The 17,969-nt window shown below is 41.8% G+C and overlaps 1 protein-coding gene across 1 annotated transcript in view; it reads left to right on the top strand.

Moving 5' to 3' along the window:
• Window positions 1-2,438: 2,438 nt before the first annotated feature.
• UGGT2 (UDP-glucose glycoprotein glucosyltransferase 2) overlaps window positions 2,439-17,969 on the top strand; it is a 197,559-nt gene continuing 182,028 nt past the window's right edge. Inside the window, exons 1-4 of the mRNA XM_075265381.1 lie at window positions 2,439-2,748; window positions 3,358-3,440; window positions 6,940-7,070; window positions 16,724-16,836. Of these exons, the coding sequence (XP_075121482.1) occupies window positions 2,618-2,748; window positions 3,358-3,440; window positions 6,940-7,070; window positions 16,724-16,836 (458 nt within the window). The 5' untranslated portion in view covers window positions 2,439-2,617. The remainder of the gene's footprint in view (window positions 2,749-3,357; window positions 3,441-6,939; window positions 7,071-16,723; window positions 16,837-17,969) is intronic.

The raw sequence follows: 17,969 nt of genomic DNA on the forward strand, positions 1-17,969 counted from the left end.
GGGGTGTCATAGTGGACTTGGTGACCCTCCAGACACGAATTTGGGTTTCCCCCTTAACGAGTTTATGTTCCCCATAGACTATAATGGGGTTCGAAACCCATTCGAACACTCGAACAGTGAGCGGCTGTTCGAATCGAATTTCGAACCTCGAACATTTTAGTGTTCGCTCATCTCTAATTATTACCAGTGGTGGACCTAGCCTCTCTGCTGCCCCCCCCCCGATTGAGTCCAAGTGTTGTTCATCTTTTGATCGTCTGCCTCAAACAGCATGGGGGTTGGGGGGGGGGGGAACATTACAATACATACAATAAATACAATGCAGTAATACTCACAGGAGACGTCTCTCCAAATTTCCCGTCTCTTCCCTTTGGACCGCCATGACCACTTCTTTCAGCTGTGACTTGACTCTGTGAAGCATGAAACACAGACATCTTTGACTCCTCACTTCTCCACGCACCCAACCTCTATATATATATATATATATATATATATATATATATATATATATATATCCCACAGCAGCCCCTGCAGCCTATATTATGCCCCACAGTGGCACAATAGACTGTGGGGCATAAAAGAGGTTGCAGGGGGGCTGCTGTGGGGCATAATAGAGGTTACAGGGGCCATAGTGGACCCTTCAAGCTCTATTATTATACTCAGGGGTCTTTTCAGACCCCGAGTATAATAATCGGAGCCCCAGGGGAGATGAGAGAACATAATAAACACTGTTACGTTCACACTACCGTTGGTGTCCGACAGCTAGTGTCCGCTGCTAATGTCCGTTCAAAATCTTGTGCGGACATTAGCAGCGGACACTAGCTGTGTCCGTTACATTATGCATTGATTTAAATGGACATCGGGTGCGTTCTTTTACAGCCCGTGTCTGTCCTTAAAGGGGTTGGCCACTTTCAGACCATTATTGACAAACAAATGTACAATAAAAAGAGATACAATTTCCCAATATACTTTCTGTATCAATTCCTCACAGTTTTCTAGATCTCTGCTTGCTGTCATTCATTCTGTTACTTCTAGATGATAAAACTCTGACCATGGTCATGTGATTTATGGTCCATGGTCATGTGATGAGCACACAGGTGCACAGCTCGTTACCAGGCAGCTGTCTGATTAGTGTGCTGTGATTATAACGAGCGGCACCTGTGTGTGATCACATCTTTTTATTGTTCATTTGTTTGTCAATATTGGTCTGTAAGTGGACAACCCCTTTAACTGTCCGTTCCCAAAGATGTCCGACTTTTCAATCGGACAGCAAAACCCGACATGTAGGTTTTTTCTGTCCGGTTGAAAAGTCGGACATCTTTGGGAACGGACAGTTGAGGACAAGCACGGAGTGTAAAACAACGCACCTGATCTCAATTTAAATCAGTGTAAAATGTCACGGACACAGCTGGTGTCCGCTGCTAATGTCCGCACAAGATTTTGAATGGACATTAGCAGCGGACACTAGCTGTCGGACACCAACGGTAGTGTGAACGCTCCCTTAGGGTTAGTTCACACGTACATAATGTGTGGTTTATTTTGGCACCGGAAAAAAAAGCTTCCTAATTAGGAAGCATTTTTTGGATCTTGCCAAGCTTTTTTTTTAGTTTTTTTTTTTAAAAAAAAAACAGCTTTAAAAAAAAGCCAGGCTGTTTTCCCCTCCTGTAAAGTGAATGGGCTGAAAAATACGCATCGTTTTTTCCGCGCTTTTTTTTGCAAAAAAAAAAGTGTCACTTATTTTTGCAAAAAAAACGTGCAGAAAAAAACGTGCGGTTTTCTCCTCCCATTCACTTCTATTGCTTTCTTCAGGCGCCTGAAGAAAGGTCATGTTGCTTCTTTTTCTCTGCTAGCAGTCTACGTGGATTCCGCTATCAAAATCCTCCTCTATGTCCCCGTGTGAACTAGCCCTTACTGAAATTGGCACAAAATAAAACAAAGTTGGGCTCGCAACACTTTTTTTGTGAGACAATTGCTGAAAGATCTGCCCTGGCTGGAGACTCGGCACAGATGTGAACATAGCCTTAGAGTAAAACATAGTAAAATGCATAGTGTAAACAAATGATGGCAACTATGTGTTCTCCAGTCCAGTTTTGTGCTTTACTGTATATACTACTGTATGCAGCACTGTATATTAGTCTGCATACGTGGCCTAGCCGTGCGGTTGCCTGCTGTATTTGTTGCACTGCCATTATATTTGGTCTGGCCCGTGCTTCCGTACATCCCCCGGTTGCCACAAGCCGTCCGTGTAGGCGCCACATAGTACGCGTCCCCCGGGATGTACGTGTCCCAGCCCCCAGCACCACTGAGTAGCGGCTTCTGGAGGATGACAGCTGCCGTACGCTCATTGGCTGCTATAAAGAGGATAGCGGCTCATCGCAGCCAATAGGAGAGCGCGGCGTGACGTCAAGTAGTGAGGGTCTCTCACAGCTGCCTGGGGATCCCGGAAGCGGCTGGAGTCAGAGTGCTGGCCGCGCGTCCTGTGTACGGGGAGAGACCGTGGAGGGAGGACGGAGCTAGTGCAGGGGCCTCATTGTATACCGACCCCGTGTGGCTGACTGCCGGGGTATCTCCACCGAAATAACTGACTGTGTCATTGAGCCCAGTCTAGTGAGTGGCTGCAATGACTGCCCTGCACACAGCCTGCCTCCTCTTCTGTGCCCTCTCTGGTCTCATTGTCCAGGCTGCAGCCAAAGGAGTGACGGCAAGCTTAGCTGCCAAATGGCCAGAAAGCCCCCTGTTACTGGAGGCCAGGTGTGGTAATAAGAAGCAACAGCGCCGACTACATATAGCTGAAGCCCTGTCTATCCACATGGATAGCAATGTCCCAATTATATGAGATGACCTGGCACTTTTATAGTGTGTACAGATGTAGCAGAGCCAAAACTGTTACTTGACCCAATTCTTCATTAGGATGTATTGGTTGTGCTTTGACATAGGATTGCATATCAATGCTCTGCATTATCTCAGCTCAAGGTGTATTGGGTACAGCAATATTTTGTAATAGGTTAGATGAAATACGCTACGTCTGTATAGTTCAGTACTATCAAGCAGTAAGGCGATTGTCTATTATATTCAATAACTCAATTTATTATGTCAAGATGCCAGATCTTTTGCAATAAATATAAGCAAATCATTGTATAGAATGATGGTTATGTGAAGTGTGTGCAGCAGTGTAACTGTATACGTATACTTTAGACTGTAGCCATGTCTTATATAGATGTATTAAGGCCAGTGGAAAAGTGATATTTAGGAGTATACACAATGCTGACTCCTAGTATGCACTGCCGTATTCATTTGTGTGTTTCGTATTTACACATAACATTGCTGTTACTATTCTAGTTTTATTTCTTCTCATTTTAGTGAATTCATTGCTGAAGAAGGAAATGACAGGTTTTGGCAGTTTTTGGGGACAGTGCAGGAGATGACCATTTATAAGAACAAGGGTAAGTTAAGTGTTATCATTAATGTTCTTTCTTGCATATTGCTATTTTGTGAGAAATGGACACATTCAGAGGTGTGGGGGTAAGTCTCAAGCATTCAGCACTCATACCATATAAAGTTATCTATTAAGTAATATACATCTGTCTAAAGCCATGTGCTAACGGCACGAGTGGCACATGGGGGACACACGGATATCATCCATGTACCTACTGTACACTGGCCGTGCTTCCATGGCCCCTTTTATTCAATGAGTTGGAGCCACAGAAGTAGGGCTGCAAAATCAGACATGAATAGGGCATAGGCATGTTCTATAGTTTGCAGCCCGAGCTGTTGGCCTGCACATGTGACTGTGTAATTCCACACTGTATACATTGTTCAAGGATGGTTTCAGGAACATGACATGACATTCAAGGTATTGATTTGGCCATCAAATTTCTCACATCTCAACCGTGCACTTTAAAGCTCTTCTACAAATATTTTGGTGCCAAATATCACAGGATACCTTCAGTGGTCTTGTTAAAGGGGTTGGCCACTTTCAGACCAATATTGACAAACAAATGTACAATAAAAAGAGAAACAATTTTCCAATATACTTTCTTATCAATTCCTCAGTGTTCTAGATTTCAGCTTTCTGTCATTCATTCTGTTCGAGAGGATAAAAGTCTAAGCATGGTCATGTGATGAGGACACAGGTGCCGCTCGTTAGTCACAGCACAATATTCAGACATCTGCCTGGTAACGAGCTGTGCACCTGTGTGCTAATCACATGACCATGGTCAGACTTTTATCCTCTAGAAGTAACAGAATGAATGATAGCTGAAATCTAGGAAACTGTGAGGAATTGCTACAGAATGTATATTGGAAATTTGTATATCTTTTTATTATACATTTGTTTGTCATTATTGGTCTGAAAGTGGCCAACCCCTTTGTCATGTGCCTCAACAGATCAGAACTCTTTTGATGGCACAAGAGAGAGGGGCTACACAATGTTAAGCAGGTGGTTTTAGGCTAGGACTACATGTTGTGTGATCAAAGATTGTCTTGTTACCCTGTGACTTGTTGTTTGTTTATATAGCACCATTAATTCCATGGTGCTTTACATTTGGGGTTTTACATGCAGTACACAAAATATACAAACAGAGATAATACTAACACAAAACAGGAAGAAGAAAAAAAGAAATAAGCGGCACTACTATATGAGGAGCCGTTTTCTCTTTTATCATCCAGTCTTTGTGTACAGCAACGGGTCATATGAGACAAAAATACTGTTCAGTCCATTAACTGTAGTATCCAGATAGTGGTGCTCCTGCATAAATAGTGAAATAAATGTCCAAAACAATAGAAAAAAGCAAGGCACTCACCAGAGCAGTTCATAAAAAAACAACAATCCTTTATTGCATAATCTTTAAAAATCTTCCAAACGTCAGGGGAAAAAAAAATCTTCCAAACACCATCTCTCCCCTGACGTTTGGAAGATTTTTAAAGATTATGCAATAAAGGATTGTCGTTTTTTATGAACTGCTCTGATGAGTGCCTTGCTTTTTTTTTTTTTTTTCTATTGTTTTGGAGATATAATGCTAACAATGACCGACTGGCACAGTGGGGTAGAGGGCCCTGTCCGCAAGGGCTTACAATCTATGAGGGAAGAGGAATAGAGACAGAAGGTGAGGGGGAGACTGTACAGTTGATGTGGTGATGGTAGTGTTATTGGAGGTTGTAGGCCTTCCTGAATAGGTGAGTCTTCAGGGCATTCTTAAAGCCTGTGATTGTGGGGGTCAGTCTTATGTGTCTTGATAAGGCGTTCCAGAGTATGGGGAATGTATGGGAGAAATCTTGGAGATGGTTGTGGGAGGAGTAGATTGGAGTGGAGTAGGAGGTCTTTGGAGGATCTGAGGTTATATGTGGGCAGGTAGCGGGAGATTAGGTCGGCGATATATGGAGGGGACAGGTTGTAGTTGGCTTTGTATGTTAACGTTAGTAACTTGAACTCAATTCACTGGGCGATGGGTAGCCAGTGGAAGGACTGGCAGAGGGGAGCAGCGGATGAAGAATGGAGGGAGAGGTGAATTAAGCGAGCAGCACAGTTCAAGGTGGATTGGAGGAGGGCGAGGGTGTTTGCTGGCAGTCCATGGAGAAGGGTGTTGCAGTAATCTAGGTGGGAGATTATGAGGGCCTGGACGAGCGTCTTAGTAGTTTCAGGGGTGAGGAAGGAGCGGATTTGGTGGATGTTCTTGAGTTGGAGGCGGCAGGAAGTGTTGAGGGTTAGAACGTGTCTTGAAGGATAGGTCAGGGTCCAGGGTTATCCCAAGGCAACGGGCCCGTAGGACAGGGGTAAGTGTGGTTCCGTTGACTTCGATAGATGGGTCAGGTGGAGGGGCCCTACGGGGTGGGGTGAAGATGATGAACTCCATATTGAGTTTGAGAAAGTGGGAGGAGAGGAAGGAGGCTACAGCCGTTAAACAATCTGGAACTCTGGCCAGCAGAGAGGTAATGTCTGGTCCAGAGATGTATATTTGGGTGTCATCGGCATAGCAGTGGTACTGGAAACCATGAGATTCTATGAGTTGGCCAGGCCAATGGTGTAGATGGAGAACAGGAGGGGTCCTAGGACGGAGCTTTGGGGGACACCTACAGAGAGAGGGCGTGGTGAGGAGGTGATATGTAAATGAGGTATGCAATGTGAGGTATGAGGAGATCCAGGAAAGGGCCAGGTCTGAGATGCCAAGGGATGAGAGAATTTCTAACAGGAAACTGTGGTCAACTGTGTCAAAAGACAGAGGAGAGGTCAAGGAGGAGGAGGACAGAGTAATGACGCTTGGCTTCGGCGGTTAGAAGGTCATTAGTGACTATGGTTAGAGCAGTTTCAGTGGAGTGACTGGGTCACTCATGTAAGTGAATGGAGTTTCATTGTAACCCCAAGGGTGCTGTGATTATTAGTCAGAAAAAATGAGGTACTTTTTCATGTATTTGCAGGTCAGGCTATGTTCACATCTGCTTTGGAGAGAAAAATCCTGCACTGAGGACTCTTCTCTCTGCCGGTTTCAGTGTAAAAATGACGGAAACCTGTCGGATCCCATTATAGCTGGGCTGTGAGGAACACCCCTCTGATCATACTCCTCCATAGTGAACGCCCCTCATACTGGAGGGGCGTTCCTCACATCTAGGATCCATATCATTGCTGGGCAGTAAGGAATGCTCCCCTATGACAGTACATGGCTATGGATGAGTACTGTTGGGGGAGGTTGTTCCTCACAGCCCAGCTAGACTGTCAGGAACGCCCTTCTGACGGTGGGCAGAGATTGATGTCGAAACTAACTCGGCACACTGTCAGCTTTCTAGCAGTATATAAAACTACATGTGTCTGAGGACATAAGGTCCTCTTTAATGCTGTGCCTTATCAGTGCAAGTTTCTCTTTGCTGCTTTTTTTTTCTGCATTAGATAGTTATTGATATTGTCTCCTATTCACTTCTTTTCTTTTTTTTTTTTTTTTTTTTTTTCAGATTCTGAATATTCTTATTACAGCTTAATATTAAAAAAAGCTGGACAGTTTCTTTCCGACTTGCAAATCAGTTTGCTGAAATTTGCATTTTCTATAAGAACGTATTCTCCTACTGTGCAGATGTTCCAACAGGTACTGTGTTTTCTTACTTACTACTACTTATTGTATTGTTATAAACCATATTACTGGATTTCTTAGCAATGACATGAACTGCCTGCAGAGTGGATTAAAATTAAAATATTACATGCTGGTCCTGTGCATATTTGCTCTGTTTTTAATCCATAATCCATGTGAAGCCCTTAACATGCCACGAACACACAGTACTTCATATACTCCTGCATTAATCCCACAATCCTTTCTTTATGCTATGTTTTGTCACTTGTCCTTGTCATGTCTCCTTACAGCTGTAAGCCTGCTGTAGATGAACAGGAGCGTTGTAGTTTACACAGCAAAACCTTGGATTTATGTAGTTGTTGGCAATGACAACATACTGTAGAAGAATAATAATGTCCTTGTTTCAAGGTTGAATAGGTGTATTATTTAAGTGGTGTTTACTTGTGGCGTACATCATAAAAATCAGTAAACTGTGCAGTTCCTCAATTTATTTTGGTTCCTGGCTATATGTAAGTTAAAGCATTATGTAACGCGCCTTTTAATGCGGTCTTCAATCCCAGCTCTTATTTTGCCTACTCTGGGCCGTCTGTATGGTTTGAGGGCAGGGACTTTGCATCCATAGTTGTTATATCATGTTTTGCCAAGATATTAAACCATTTAGGCTAAAGCCCCACATTGCAGAAACGGTATTTTTTGTTGCAGATTTTGCTGACTTTTTTTTTGAGGCAAAGTCAGTAGTGGCTTGAAAAGAAACAGAAAAGTAAAGGACTCTCTTAGACTTTTCCCTTCTGTTAAATTCACTCCTGACTGACTCAAAAAAACTACAGCAAAATCTGCAACAACAAAAAACTCTGCATGGTGCCATTGTGGGGCCTTGGCCTTACAGTAAATCCCAGTTGTTTTTTCATCTTTAAAATTATTTCCACTTTTTGTTCACCATTTAATCTTTATATTCTACATGAAACATTGCTTTATGAGCAGATCTATAAAGTCAGTAGGTCAAACCTTCGACTCCAGTTCCTGTTTTGCACAGCCTGACACCTGCTTCGATTCTGACTTCATGGATGGCTGGTAACCATTGTCAGACAAAAGCATTAAGGTTGCTCTAATTTAGGAAAAAAACTAAATTCCTTAGAAAGTAAATATGCAACAATATATGCTCCTAATACATTATGCAATGCCAATAATTGTATGTTAGAAATTAAAATAATTGAAAGTAGTTTTCTAGGAATTTGTAATATATATGTTGTTTTTAAGAAAAGCCATAAATATCTGATTGTTGAGCGGCCAGCAGGCAGCCCCTGGATGGATCAGTTGTACAGGTCCACATCCAGCCCCCATATTGTATGCAACACAGGCTTGGAAGCAGTACTTTATTATTAGTATTACCACCACTCTGGAGAAAAACAGTGGCACTATTGCTCCTTATTCTACAACTCCATCATGTATGTATATATCTGGTCACGTAAAAATCTTCAGGGTGGTGCTCAACATCCCATAAAGAAACAAATAACTGAGAGCTTGTAGAAGAATAAAGTGGGGGGCACTCACCCAAAATGAATTTTAAACTTTATTGAAGCATATTAGTTAAAAACAAAGCCAGAAGGGAGAAGCGACATACGATGGCGTTGGCAACAGCCATTTCACACTAATACAGGTGCTTTCTCAAGCACATACTTGAGAATTTTAAGAAAAAGTTCTTCATTTTGGGTGAGTGTCCCCCTACTTTTTTCTTCCACTTTTTTCTTCTACAAGCTCTCATTTATTTATATAGCACCATTAACCCCATGGTGCTTTTCATTTGGGGGTTTACATACGGTACACAAAATATACTAACAGATATAATACTAACAATGACCGACTGGCACAGTGGGGTAGAGGGCCCTGCCTGCAAGGGCTTACAATCTGAGGGAAGAGACTGTACAGATGGTGATGTGGTGATAGTGTTATTGGAGGTTGTAGGCCTTGAATAGGTGAGCCTTCAGGGCCTTCTTGAAGCCTGTGATTGTGGGGGGTCAGTCTTATGTGTCTTGGTAGGGAGTTCCAGAGTATGGGGGATGCACAGGAGAAATCTTGGAGACAGTTGTGTGAGGAGTGGATGAGAGCAGATCGGAGTAGGAGGTCATTGGAGCATCTGAGGTTACATGTGGGCAGATAGCGGGAGATTAGGTTGGAGATATATGTAGGGGACAGGTTGTGGATGGCTTTGTATGTTAACGTTAGTAGCTTGAACTCAATTCGCTGGGTGATGGGTAGCCAGTGGAGGGACTGGCAGAGGGGGGCAGCTGATGATCGGGGAGAGAGGTGAATTAAGCGAGCAGCGCAGTTTAAGGTGGACTGGAGGGCGTTAGCTGGAAGTCCATGGAGAAGGGTGTTGTAGTAATCTAGGCGGGAGATTGAGGGCCTGGATGAGCGTCTTAGTAGTTTCAGGGGTGAGGAAGGAGCGGATTCGGTGGATGTTCTTGAGTTGGAGGCGGCAGGAAGTGTTGAGGGTTAGAACATGTGTCTTGAAGGACAGGTTGGGGTCCAGGGTTATCCCAAGGCATCGGGCCCGTGGGACAGGGGTAAGTGTGGTTCCGTTGACTTTGATAGATGGGTCAGGTGGAGGGGCCATACGGGGTGGGGCAAAGATGAACTCCGTTTTCTCCATATTGATTTTGAGAAAGCTGGAGGAGAGGAAGGAGGCTACAGCCGTTAAACAATCTGGAACTCTGGCCAGCAGGGAGGTCATGTCTCGTCCAGAGATGTAGATTTGGGTGTCGTCGGCATAGCAATGGTACTGGAAACCATGAAATTCTATGAGTTGGCCAGGCCAGTGGTGTAGATGGAGAACAGGAGGGGTCCTACGACGGAGCCTTTGGGGACACCTACAGAGAGAGGTCGTGGTGTGCAAGAGGGAGACGCTGAATGTGCCATCAGTGAGGTATAAGGAGATCCAGGAAAGGACCAGATCCAAGATACCAAGGGATGAGAGAATTTCTAACAGGTGGGAGTGGTCGACTGTGTCAAAGACAGAGGAGAGATCAAGAAGGACAGAGTAATGGCACTTGGCTTTGGCGGAAGAAAGTCATTAGTGACTTTGGTTAGGACAGTTTCAGTGGAGTGCCGGGGTCTGAAGCCTGACTGAAGTATGTCAAAGAGCAGGTTGGATGAGAGATGGGAGGAGAGTTCTGAGTGGACGTGTTGCTCAAGCAGTTTTGAGGCGTACAGTACGCTCTGTGCCCTGTAAAATGGCCAGGTGCAGGTACTGCAGCTCAGCTCTCATTGTTCCAACTGCTGCTGGCTCAGCAATGTGTAAAGTAACGTCGTTGGAAGTGACCTCATATAGCTTATCCATGAAAGGACTATCTGTCCCTCACTGATCAGATATTTATGGCCTATTCACTGGAAACTCCATCGCAGAGACCACTGAAAATTGGTGGAGCTAAAAAGTCCTGCAAGTTTTCTCTATCTGGATGGTAGATTAGGAAATATTTAGTAAATTTACCACATCAGCTGCCAACATTCCAGGTTTAAGTTGGTACTCTAGTATACAATCTCTTAAAAATGATCGAAGCTACCTACAGCTGGCTGTGCAGTGTAATGCACACTGTATCATAAATGTCCAAGGGTGTTTCTATAATCTTAAGTCTTTATTGAACCTTTGTGATTGAATGCTGTAACCCAATTATTAAATATCTGGATGCACATACGCCATCAAGAATGAATCCGTTATGAAACATAAACTTTACTGCTATGTATGGGCAAGAACAGTTTTGATCAATACTTTAAGCTTGCTCCAAGGTAAAGAACTGTGGTATAATTAACTCTGGGCAAAATCTGATGCTGCTGCTATGTTGCCGTTTCAGACACTTTTCATAAAATGTTCCTATTTTGGTTTTATATAGGTACTAGAGATGAGCGAACACTATTCGAACCAGCGATTTCGAATAGCACGCTCCCATAGAAATGAATGGAAGTGGCCGGCACGCGGGGGGTTAAGCAGACGGCCACCGGCAAAGTCTGCTTTCTGGCCACTTCCATTCATTTCTATGGGAGCGTGCTATTCGAAACGGCTGTTTCGAATAGTGTTCGCTCATCTCTAATAAGTACCGTAAGCCCTATATTTAATGCTTGTCTTTTCAGCTTTGCGTTACACAAAATAAATTCTCATGGAACATGGTCCCATTTGTTTGCTATATGCTATAAGGACAAGTCCTGTATTTGTATCCTGGTCTCCTACTATTATCTGTAGTAATAAGACTACAGTTTACATTTGTCATTTCATGTAAGTGAAGTATCATAAAGTAGATTACAGAACCTACCCCCAGGACCATAAAGGATCATAATAGCAACTACTATATCTTACCTGTGGTCAGTTATAGTTCCTGTTGCTCAGTCTAATGTTGAGTTATTATGCTGCTTAGTGTTCCAAGGTTCAGGGTTTTATTTAGTATGTAACATTATTTAAAGGGGTTGTACAGCAGCCATGTATTCCTAAATGTATACTAGCTCTTTAATACACCGTTTCAAATAGGACCTGACTAGGCTTATTTATTTTAAAGTTGTCATACCAGAATTTGTACTTCATTACTTAGTAAAGTATCATGATTCTTAACACCAAAATATTTTGCAAAAAAAAAAAAAATCACAACAATATTATTATGATGAACGTGAGGGTAATGTGAGGTACATGATGTAATACATTGTGGTCAGTCTGGGAAATGTATCTAGCCCACAGATCCTGTATCATGCATGGAACACTGTTACTAATCCTAATGAGTCTTGCGACACACTGCCCATGCTTTTTGTGATATTCTTCATCCATCGGGTCCAAGTATTGGAGAGATCAATGGTACCAATGATCTGCTTTCAAACCACAGGTCGTGAGATGGGACGTTTAGAGATGAGCGAGTATATTTGATCGAATACCTCCCCTCCATAGACATTGGTGTTTAAAAAAAAAAAAAAAAAAAAGTGCCAGGGAAGGTTAGAGGAGAATCTAATATTTTCCGCGTGGTATTTGACAGAGTACACCAATAACTATGCAAATGGAGGTATTCGATCGAATACTATTCGAGGAGGAATGTACTGAAGTAGCTATACACTTCCCTAAAGTCACTGTATCTTTGTCGTCATTCTGCTGTGACTGAGATACGTGAGCCATGTACTCTGTATTCTCTGCTCATATGCTTCCTCTGTTTTATGCTATTGTCTACTGGAGGCACTGGATAGCTTTGGACTTCTACTACAATTTGTCAGATGGCTGCCACCCACAGTCTTAATGGCAGTGGTGGATGATGTGACATGGGTGGTTCTTTCACTCATTACCATTCAACCCTGACTTTTACCCTCTTTCCTTTTTTTTTTTTTTTTTTTTTTTTTTTTTTTTTTTTTAATTCAGACATTTATGCAGTAAAAGACTGAATTTCAGAGGTAGTGCATATTTTAGTTTATTTGGCAATTAGAAACCTATGCCAGATTTTACTGTAACACTTTTATACAACAAAGCATTGATTTGCAGAGATGCTATCTAACTGGGTTTTGGCACTTAGCAAGGGAAAAATAATATATGCCAATTATGTCAGATACAATGGTGCTTGGAAGTTTGTGAGCCTCTCAGAATTTTCTGTATTTCTGAATAAATTTGTGCTAAAATTATTCTAGATTTTTAGACAAGTCCTAAAAGTACCGTAGATAAAGAAAACGAGTTAAAAATATCAGACGTTGTCCTATATTTATAGAAGAAAGTTATCTATCACATATCTGTGAATGGCAAATATGTCAACCATTGCTTCCAATATCTGGTGTACCCCCCCCCCCCTCTTGTGTGACCAAATTTATAAAGTTATATAGAAAAGGGTTCCCAAACTTTCATGCACCATTTCAAAGTATCTGTTGTGTATGACATAATTTGGCCTATTGCTAAAACGTAGTTAATAACTTCATCTGTAACTTAGTATTTTGTTGCACTACAGTAAAATTTGGCATAAGTTTTTGCTTGCTAAATTTTTTTTATTTTTATCTAGCTTTTGGTCAAATTAATGTGGAAATGTAGAAAACGCTGAGGGCTTTACACTTTTAAGCAGTGTTGTACTTACAAAGAATTTTTTCCGTGTAGTTCTTGGGCACAGTACAGATTGAATATACTGTATGTTGGAAATGAGAAATGTGATTGCAACACACTGACTGACAGGCTGTAATGGCTGCATGTCTAACAGTGTGACAGATAGGAGACTACAGTCTGTATCTGCCAATCTCTCTAACTAAAATCTATCTGTTAATGAAATCGTAGTTGTCTTCTCTTCGCACACTATAGCTTCCGACACTGTATATCTTCTTTTTCTGCATAATTGTAGTTTGTATTTTTTTTTTTTTTTTTTTTTTTGAGACTTTCCTAGCTCTCTAATCCTCACAAGACGGTCTTCTTCCTGCTTGAGATTTTTTATAATATAAAGTTTTTCTAGGACTCTTCATTAAGTCATCCATGATGTTCTAGCTATTTACCCTCTGAATGTGGAGTCTCCTGTTTGGTAACCCTAGAAAGATATTAGGCCACAGTTTGTCAGATTGAGGTACTGTACTAGAATACATTAAACTGAGGCATAGATGACCAACAAATACGGTAACTCTTAGCCAAAAGTCAGGTCATGATTTGTTACTGCCAATCTTTATGCAGTTTGGAATGTTTTTGCAAAAAAGTGCAACGTTTACGTTCTGTATTTGCCATTTTGCTAAATTTGTAATATCCACCTTCATGTGAAATGATGTATCTTATATGTACTATTTCATCTAATTTTGCTGATAGAGCCCCTTTAACCAACACAGACAGAGGGAGTACACATTGCACACAACAAAAGAGAAGGGAATAGGAATGCTATAGGTCAATGGTAGTTCACTCGAGTGGCAAGGGACAAGACAAGGCAAAACAGGAGGATTACAGGTCATGAAGTGTCCAGAATGTATCCTCCGGCTCCCATACAGCCTTGAACCTCTCCTCTTATTCAGAAGAGCTGTTAAGTACTACATTGTCCTAGACATCAGACAACAAGCTGAAGTGAGAATATACAATAATAGGAGCTGTAAGGCGTTTTTATGCAGTCGATGGTATGGCAGATTGAGGAGGTATGTCTTGGGGAGTAGAGGAAGGTGAATTCCCAAGCTGCTACCTATCATGGACTGGACTACCATCCAATAAGGCTGTATCAAAGGGCATTATATGAACAGATGAAAGATGTTAGCTGGACAGGCACCACACCTCAGCAGATATCTGGTATAGTGGCACTGAAAGTATGGAGAAATGGGGTCTGGTACCAGTGTAGCAGCAGCTTATAGAAATTTTTGTGTGTGACACAAAGATGTTTTTGCAGCTCACCTCAATATCATAACCTATGACCTATCTGGGAGAGTCTCCTCTAGATACCCCTTCCATTGCCACATGTAAGGGTATTTAGGAAATTTGAAAGGGACTGAGTCTGAGAAGATCCTGTATTAATTATTCAATTTGCAAAGATTTTCAAAGTCTGCAGGAATAAGAGCTCAGGGACTCTAGAAAATAGTGAGCCAGGTGATGAATTTAAACATTCAGAAACACAGTTAGATGGCGTTTATACTTACACCGGAGATAGGAGAGGAAAAGGAGGGAGTGCGTTTTATAGCATATAATACCAGCAAAGCGAAATAGCACTGCATTGAGCCATGAACCCAAAACCGCCACTGTAAGCCCAGGTAGATATTTTGGGTGGAAAAGAAAAGTTGTCATTGAGCAGTATGGAAAAGAGAGGTGTCATCAGATGGCACAGGTACACTAAACATGCCATAGGGTCTAACGGGGTATTGGAGGGAGGGTGCAAGGTGGAGCAAAGTTGTTCACGAATCTGCGCTCTGTATTAGGCCATCTTTGAGGTTCCAGGAACAGATACTAATACACACAGTATGTGCAGCCAGGTCAATTGTCACAGGGGTGTGGTCTTACCATGTGATACAGCCCATAGAGGTTGTGAGACATTGGAAGAGTACAGGTTATGCAGCATGATGGATTTTTCCTCAAGTTTACAGTGCAGTATAACCTAACTCCTCACTTGGGGAACTAATATGGAAGTGGAACTTCTAGGGGGCAGGCCAAATAGATTAGCATTGCTTGCTGGCTTTTTTTTTTTTTTTTTTTTTTTTTTTGGACTGAGTGGCAAAATATATAGTAAAGTAGCATCAGAAAGCAAAGTTAAAGGAAGATGATGTATGGAGAAATGCAATATTTGCCTTAAGGACACGTAACTCCTCGAGCCAATTGTCTTTTTGCTTTTCAGTTGAGACCTTTTACATTCAGTGAGATCTATTGCTTCTTCCATGTGGAAGTTGCAATAGAGATATGGCTCACCATAAGGTTGACAGCAAGGAGAAGGTCGGAGGGTCCCTGGAGGTAGCCCAGCAGTCCATCTGCGCATGTGTTAACTATAACCTGCTGCAGTAATCAAGATCTTGTAGGAAAAGGAAGGAGGGGCGATGCCTAACATGATCTGAAGAAGTATCATAACTTTTCAGGAACACAAAGAGGTTTTGGATTGCTGGTAACTTTTATGAATACCATGTTCCTAGAATATTTTGTCTCTTTTCTGGGTTAAAGTACAGTTTTCATGGTCTTTGTTATTTTCTTTCATGTTGTTTTTGACAGGCTGGTTTGCCCAACAGTTTTCACTGTCTTTTTCTAACGGCTTGCTCTGTGTAAATAACGGATACTAATGTTTATATTCCCTTTTTTCCAAAGGAGCATTGCAAGGTCTATAAGACTTCTTATGCCTCTTTATGGGAAATGGTACCCCCAGATCCCTGTCAGAAGCCTCACCAAAACAACCAGTGCTGATTTGACGTACAACCTCATCAGCATATTTCAAGGCCTGTTACGCCCTATGGACATGGAGAAATATGCACCAGAATATTTCCAAGTCTAAAGTCAGCGTTTTCTGTTCCTCACAGCACAGCGATGATGCTAGGCTGTAAAGCCTGCCCTTTTGAGAGTGGGGAGGAGATATCAGTGCCAATATTAATGGCACTAATATTTCCAGCACAAGGGCGCATACTGGCATTCTTCCTATATATAATACTGCATATTGATGAGGACGTTAACATGTTCTCTTTAAAGGGGGCTTTTTGAGTCCTAATGATTTTTCCCTCATCATCTTTGTGGTGACTGTCTGTTACCTTTATCAGTTGCTGGTTGATACAACCATGAATGCATTACCTTTCTATGGTATGGGGCTGGTCAGAAACACAGCCATGATTTCTTTGTGGACCGGTTATTCGGCAGTGACACTGTCTATGAGAAGATAACCTGGCCACACTAAAGAAATCCTGCCTAGATGTCACTGTATAGAAAGTTCATTCTACAAATCCATTCTGCACCAAGGCTCATGTGTGCCACCATACTAAGATGTTCTATTCTGTACAGAAGTCTTTGAGGGCCTTACATTTTTCTTTGGGATTTTGGTGGTTCTTTGTACATGAGGCTAAAACGTCATTGTAGCATGACAAAGGAGAATTTTGCTATAGTATGTTAGTTTGTTTCTGCTATAGTACACTGAACTAACCCCAGTATCTCACAATATTGCTAGTCAAATTCTAATCAAGAAGTACATGAACATTTAGAATTTTTAAAGGGCAATTTAAAACATCTTGTTTAATTATTAACATTTTAGATTGCAGCTGATGAGCCTCCTCCAGAAGGTTGCAGCGCATTTGCTTCTATCCATGGGAAACACACCTGCAAAGCAAGTCAGATTAAAAATCTTCTGAAGGAAGCACGGAATAGGTACAGCTACTGTTTTGTTTTTTTTTTTTTTTTGTTTTTTTTTTAAATTGTACCATATAATATGACTGTATTGTCAATGATATTAATTAGATATGAACTAACTTTAGAGGGAATGTCCAGTATGGTCTATCCTTAAAGTAACCCCTATCCACTGATCAGTTATGGGGTCTGTCAGTTGTGCACAGAAGCAACCAGCTATGTACACAGTGTTGTGGCTATACTAAGGTGCTGCTGCTCGGCTCCCATTTAAAGGGTGCCTGAGTTTTCTAGAAAAGTTCAAATATCTGCTAGGTCTTGCTGGCATGTTCTATGACTGTATAAGCCTTCACACATGTTACAGTTTTTGTGCTGTTAGTAAACTTGTTATAGCTGTAGCACACTTTGCATTTATCTATGAGTCAGGGCGTATAAACAGTAAGGAGCATGTTGACCCCTCCCTTATCCGTCAAGACTAGTTTGGTTTGTTTACATGTAAATCTGCCAACAGTAACTTTAGAATAGCAAATAAATAGCTGAAAAAAGTCAAGTGACCATCATATAGGAGATCTAAGAACACTGATCCACGACTATAGAGCAAATGCATGCAGGTATGACACAGGGAAAGAGCAATCTATGAGCACAATCAGGAAAGCTGTGAATAATATCACATCTGTAATCACACATGCAGCCAGAAGCAGATACAAGTACATAGAAAACTTACATCATAAAATGTGAGACTTGCAGAATGTTCAGTTCTTTGCACAAAGAAAGCAGTTTGCAGATGTGTGAAGGCTGTGAGGAGAAGCAACCTTTCCCCTCTCCATTCTCCTCCCCCTCCACGGACTGTAAACCTGTCTTGCATCTATGGAGTAAGTAACAAGTGAATTGCGAATTTACTAAAAGATGAACACTAGAGATGAGCGACTATACTCAATCGAATACCCCCCGACACATACCTCCCGACACCAGGGAAGGTGGGAGGGGCAGTAAAAATTTGGTGCCCTGGAAGTGTTTATGCACGGGAGCTATGCGGCGGAGGTATTCAAATGAGTATATTCGCTAATCTCTAGTAAACGCCTAGTAGCAGAAAACTTTGAGAGGTTTTTCTGACAGAAATCAGCAACATTTTTAATAAGAGTGCGTTACATTTTGGT

This window comes from Leptodactylus fuscus, chromosome 2, assembly GCF_031893055.1.
Source record: "Leptodactylus fuscus isolate aLepFus1 chromosome 2, aLepFus1.hap2, whole genome shotgun sequence".
NCBI lineage: Eukaryota > Metazoa > Chordata > Amphibia > Anura > Leptodactylidae > Leptodactylus > Leptodactylus fuscus.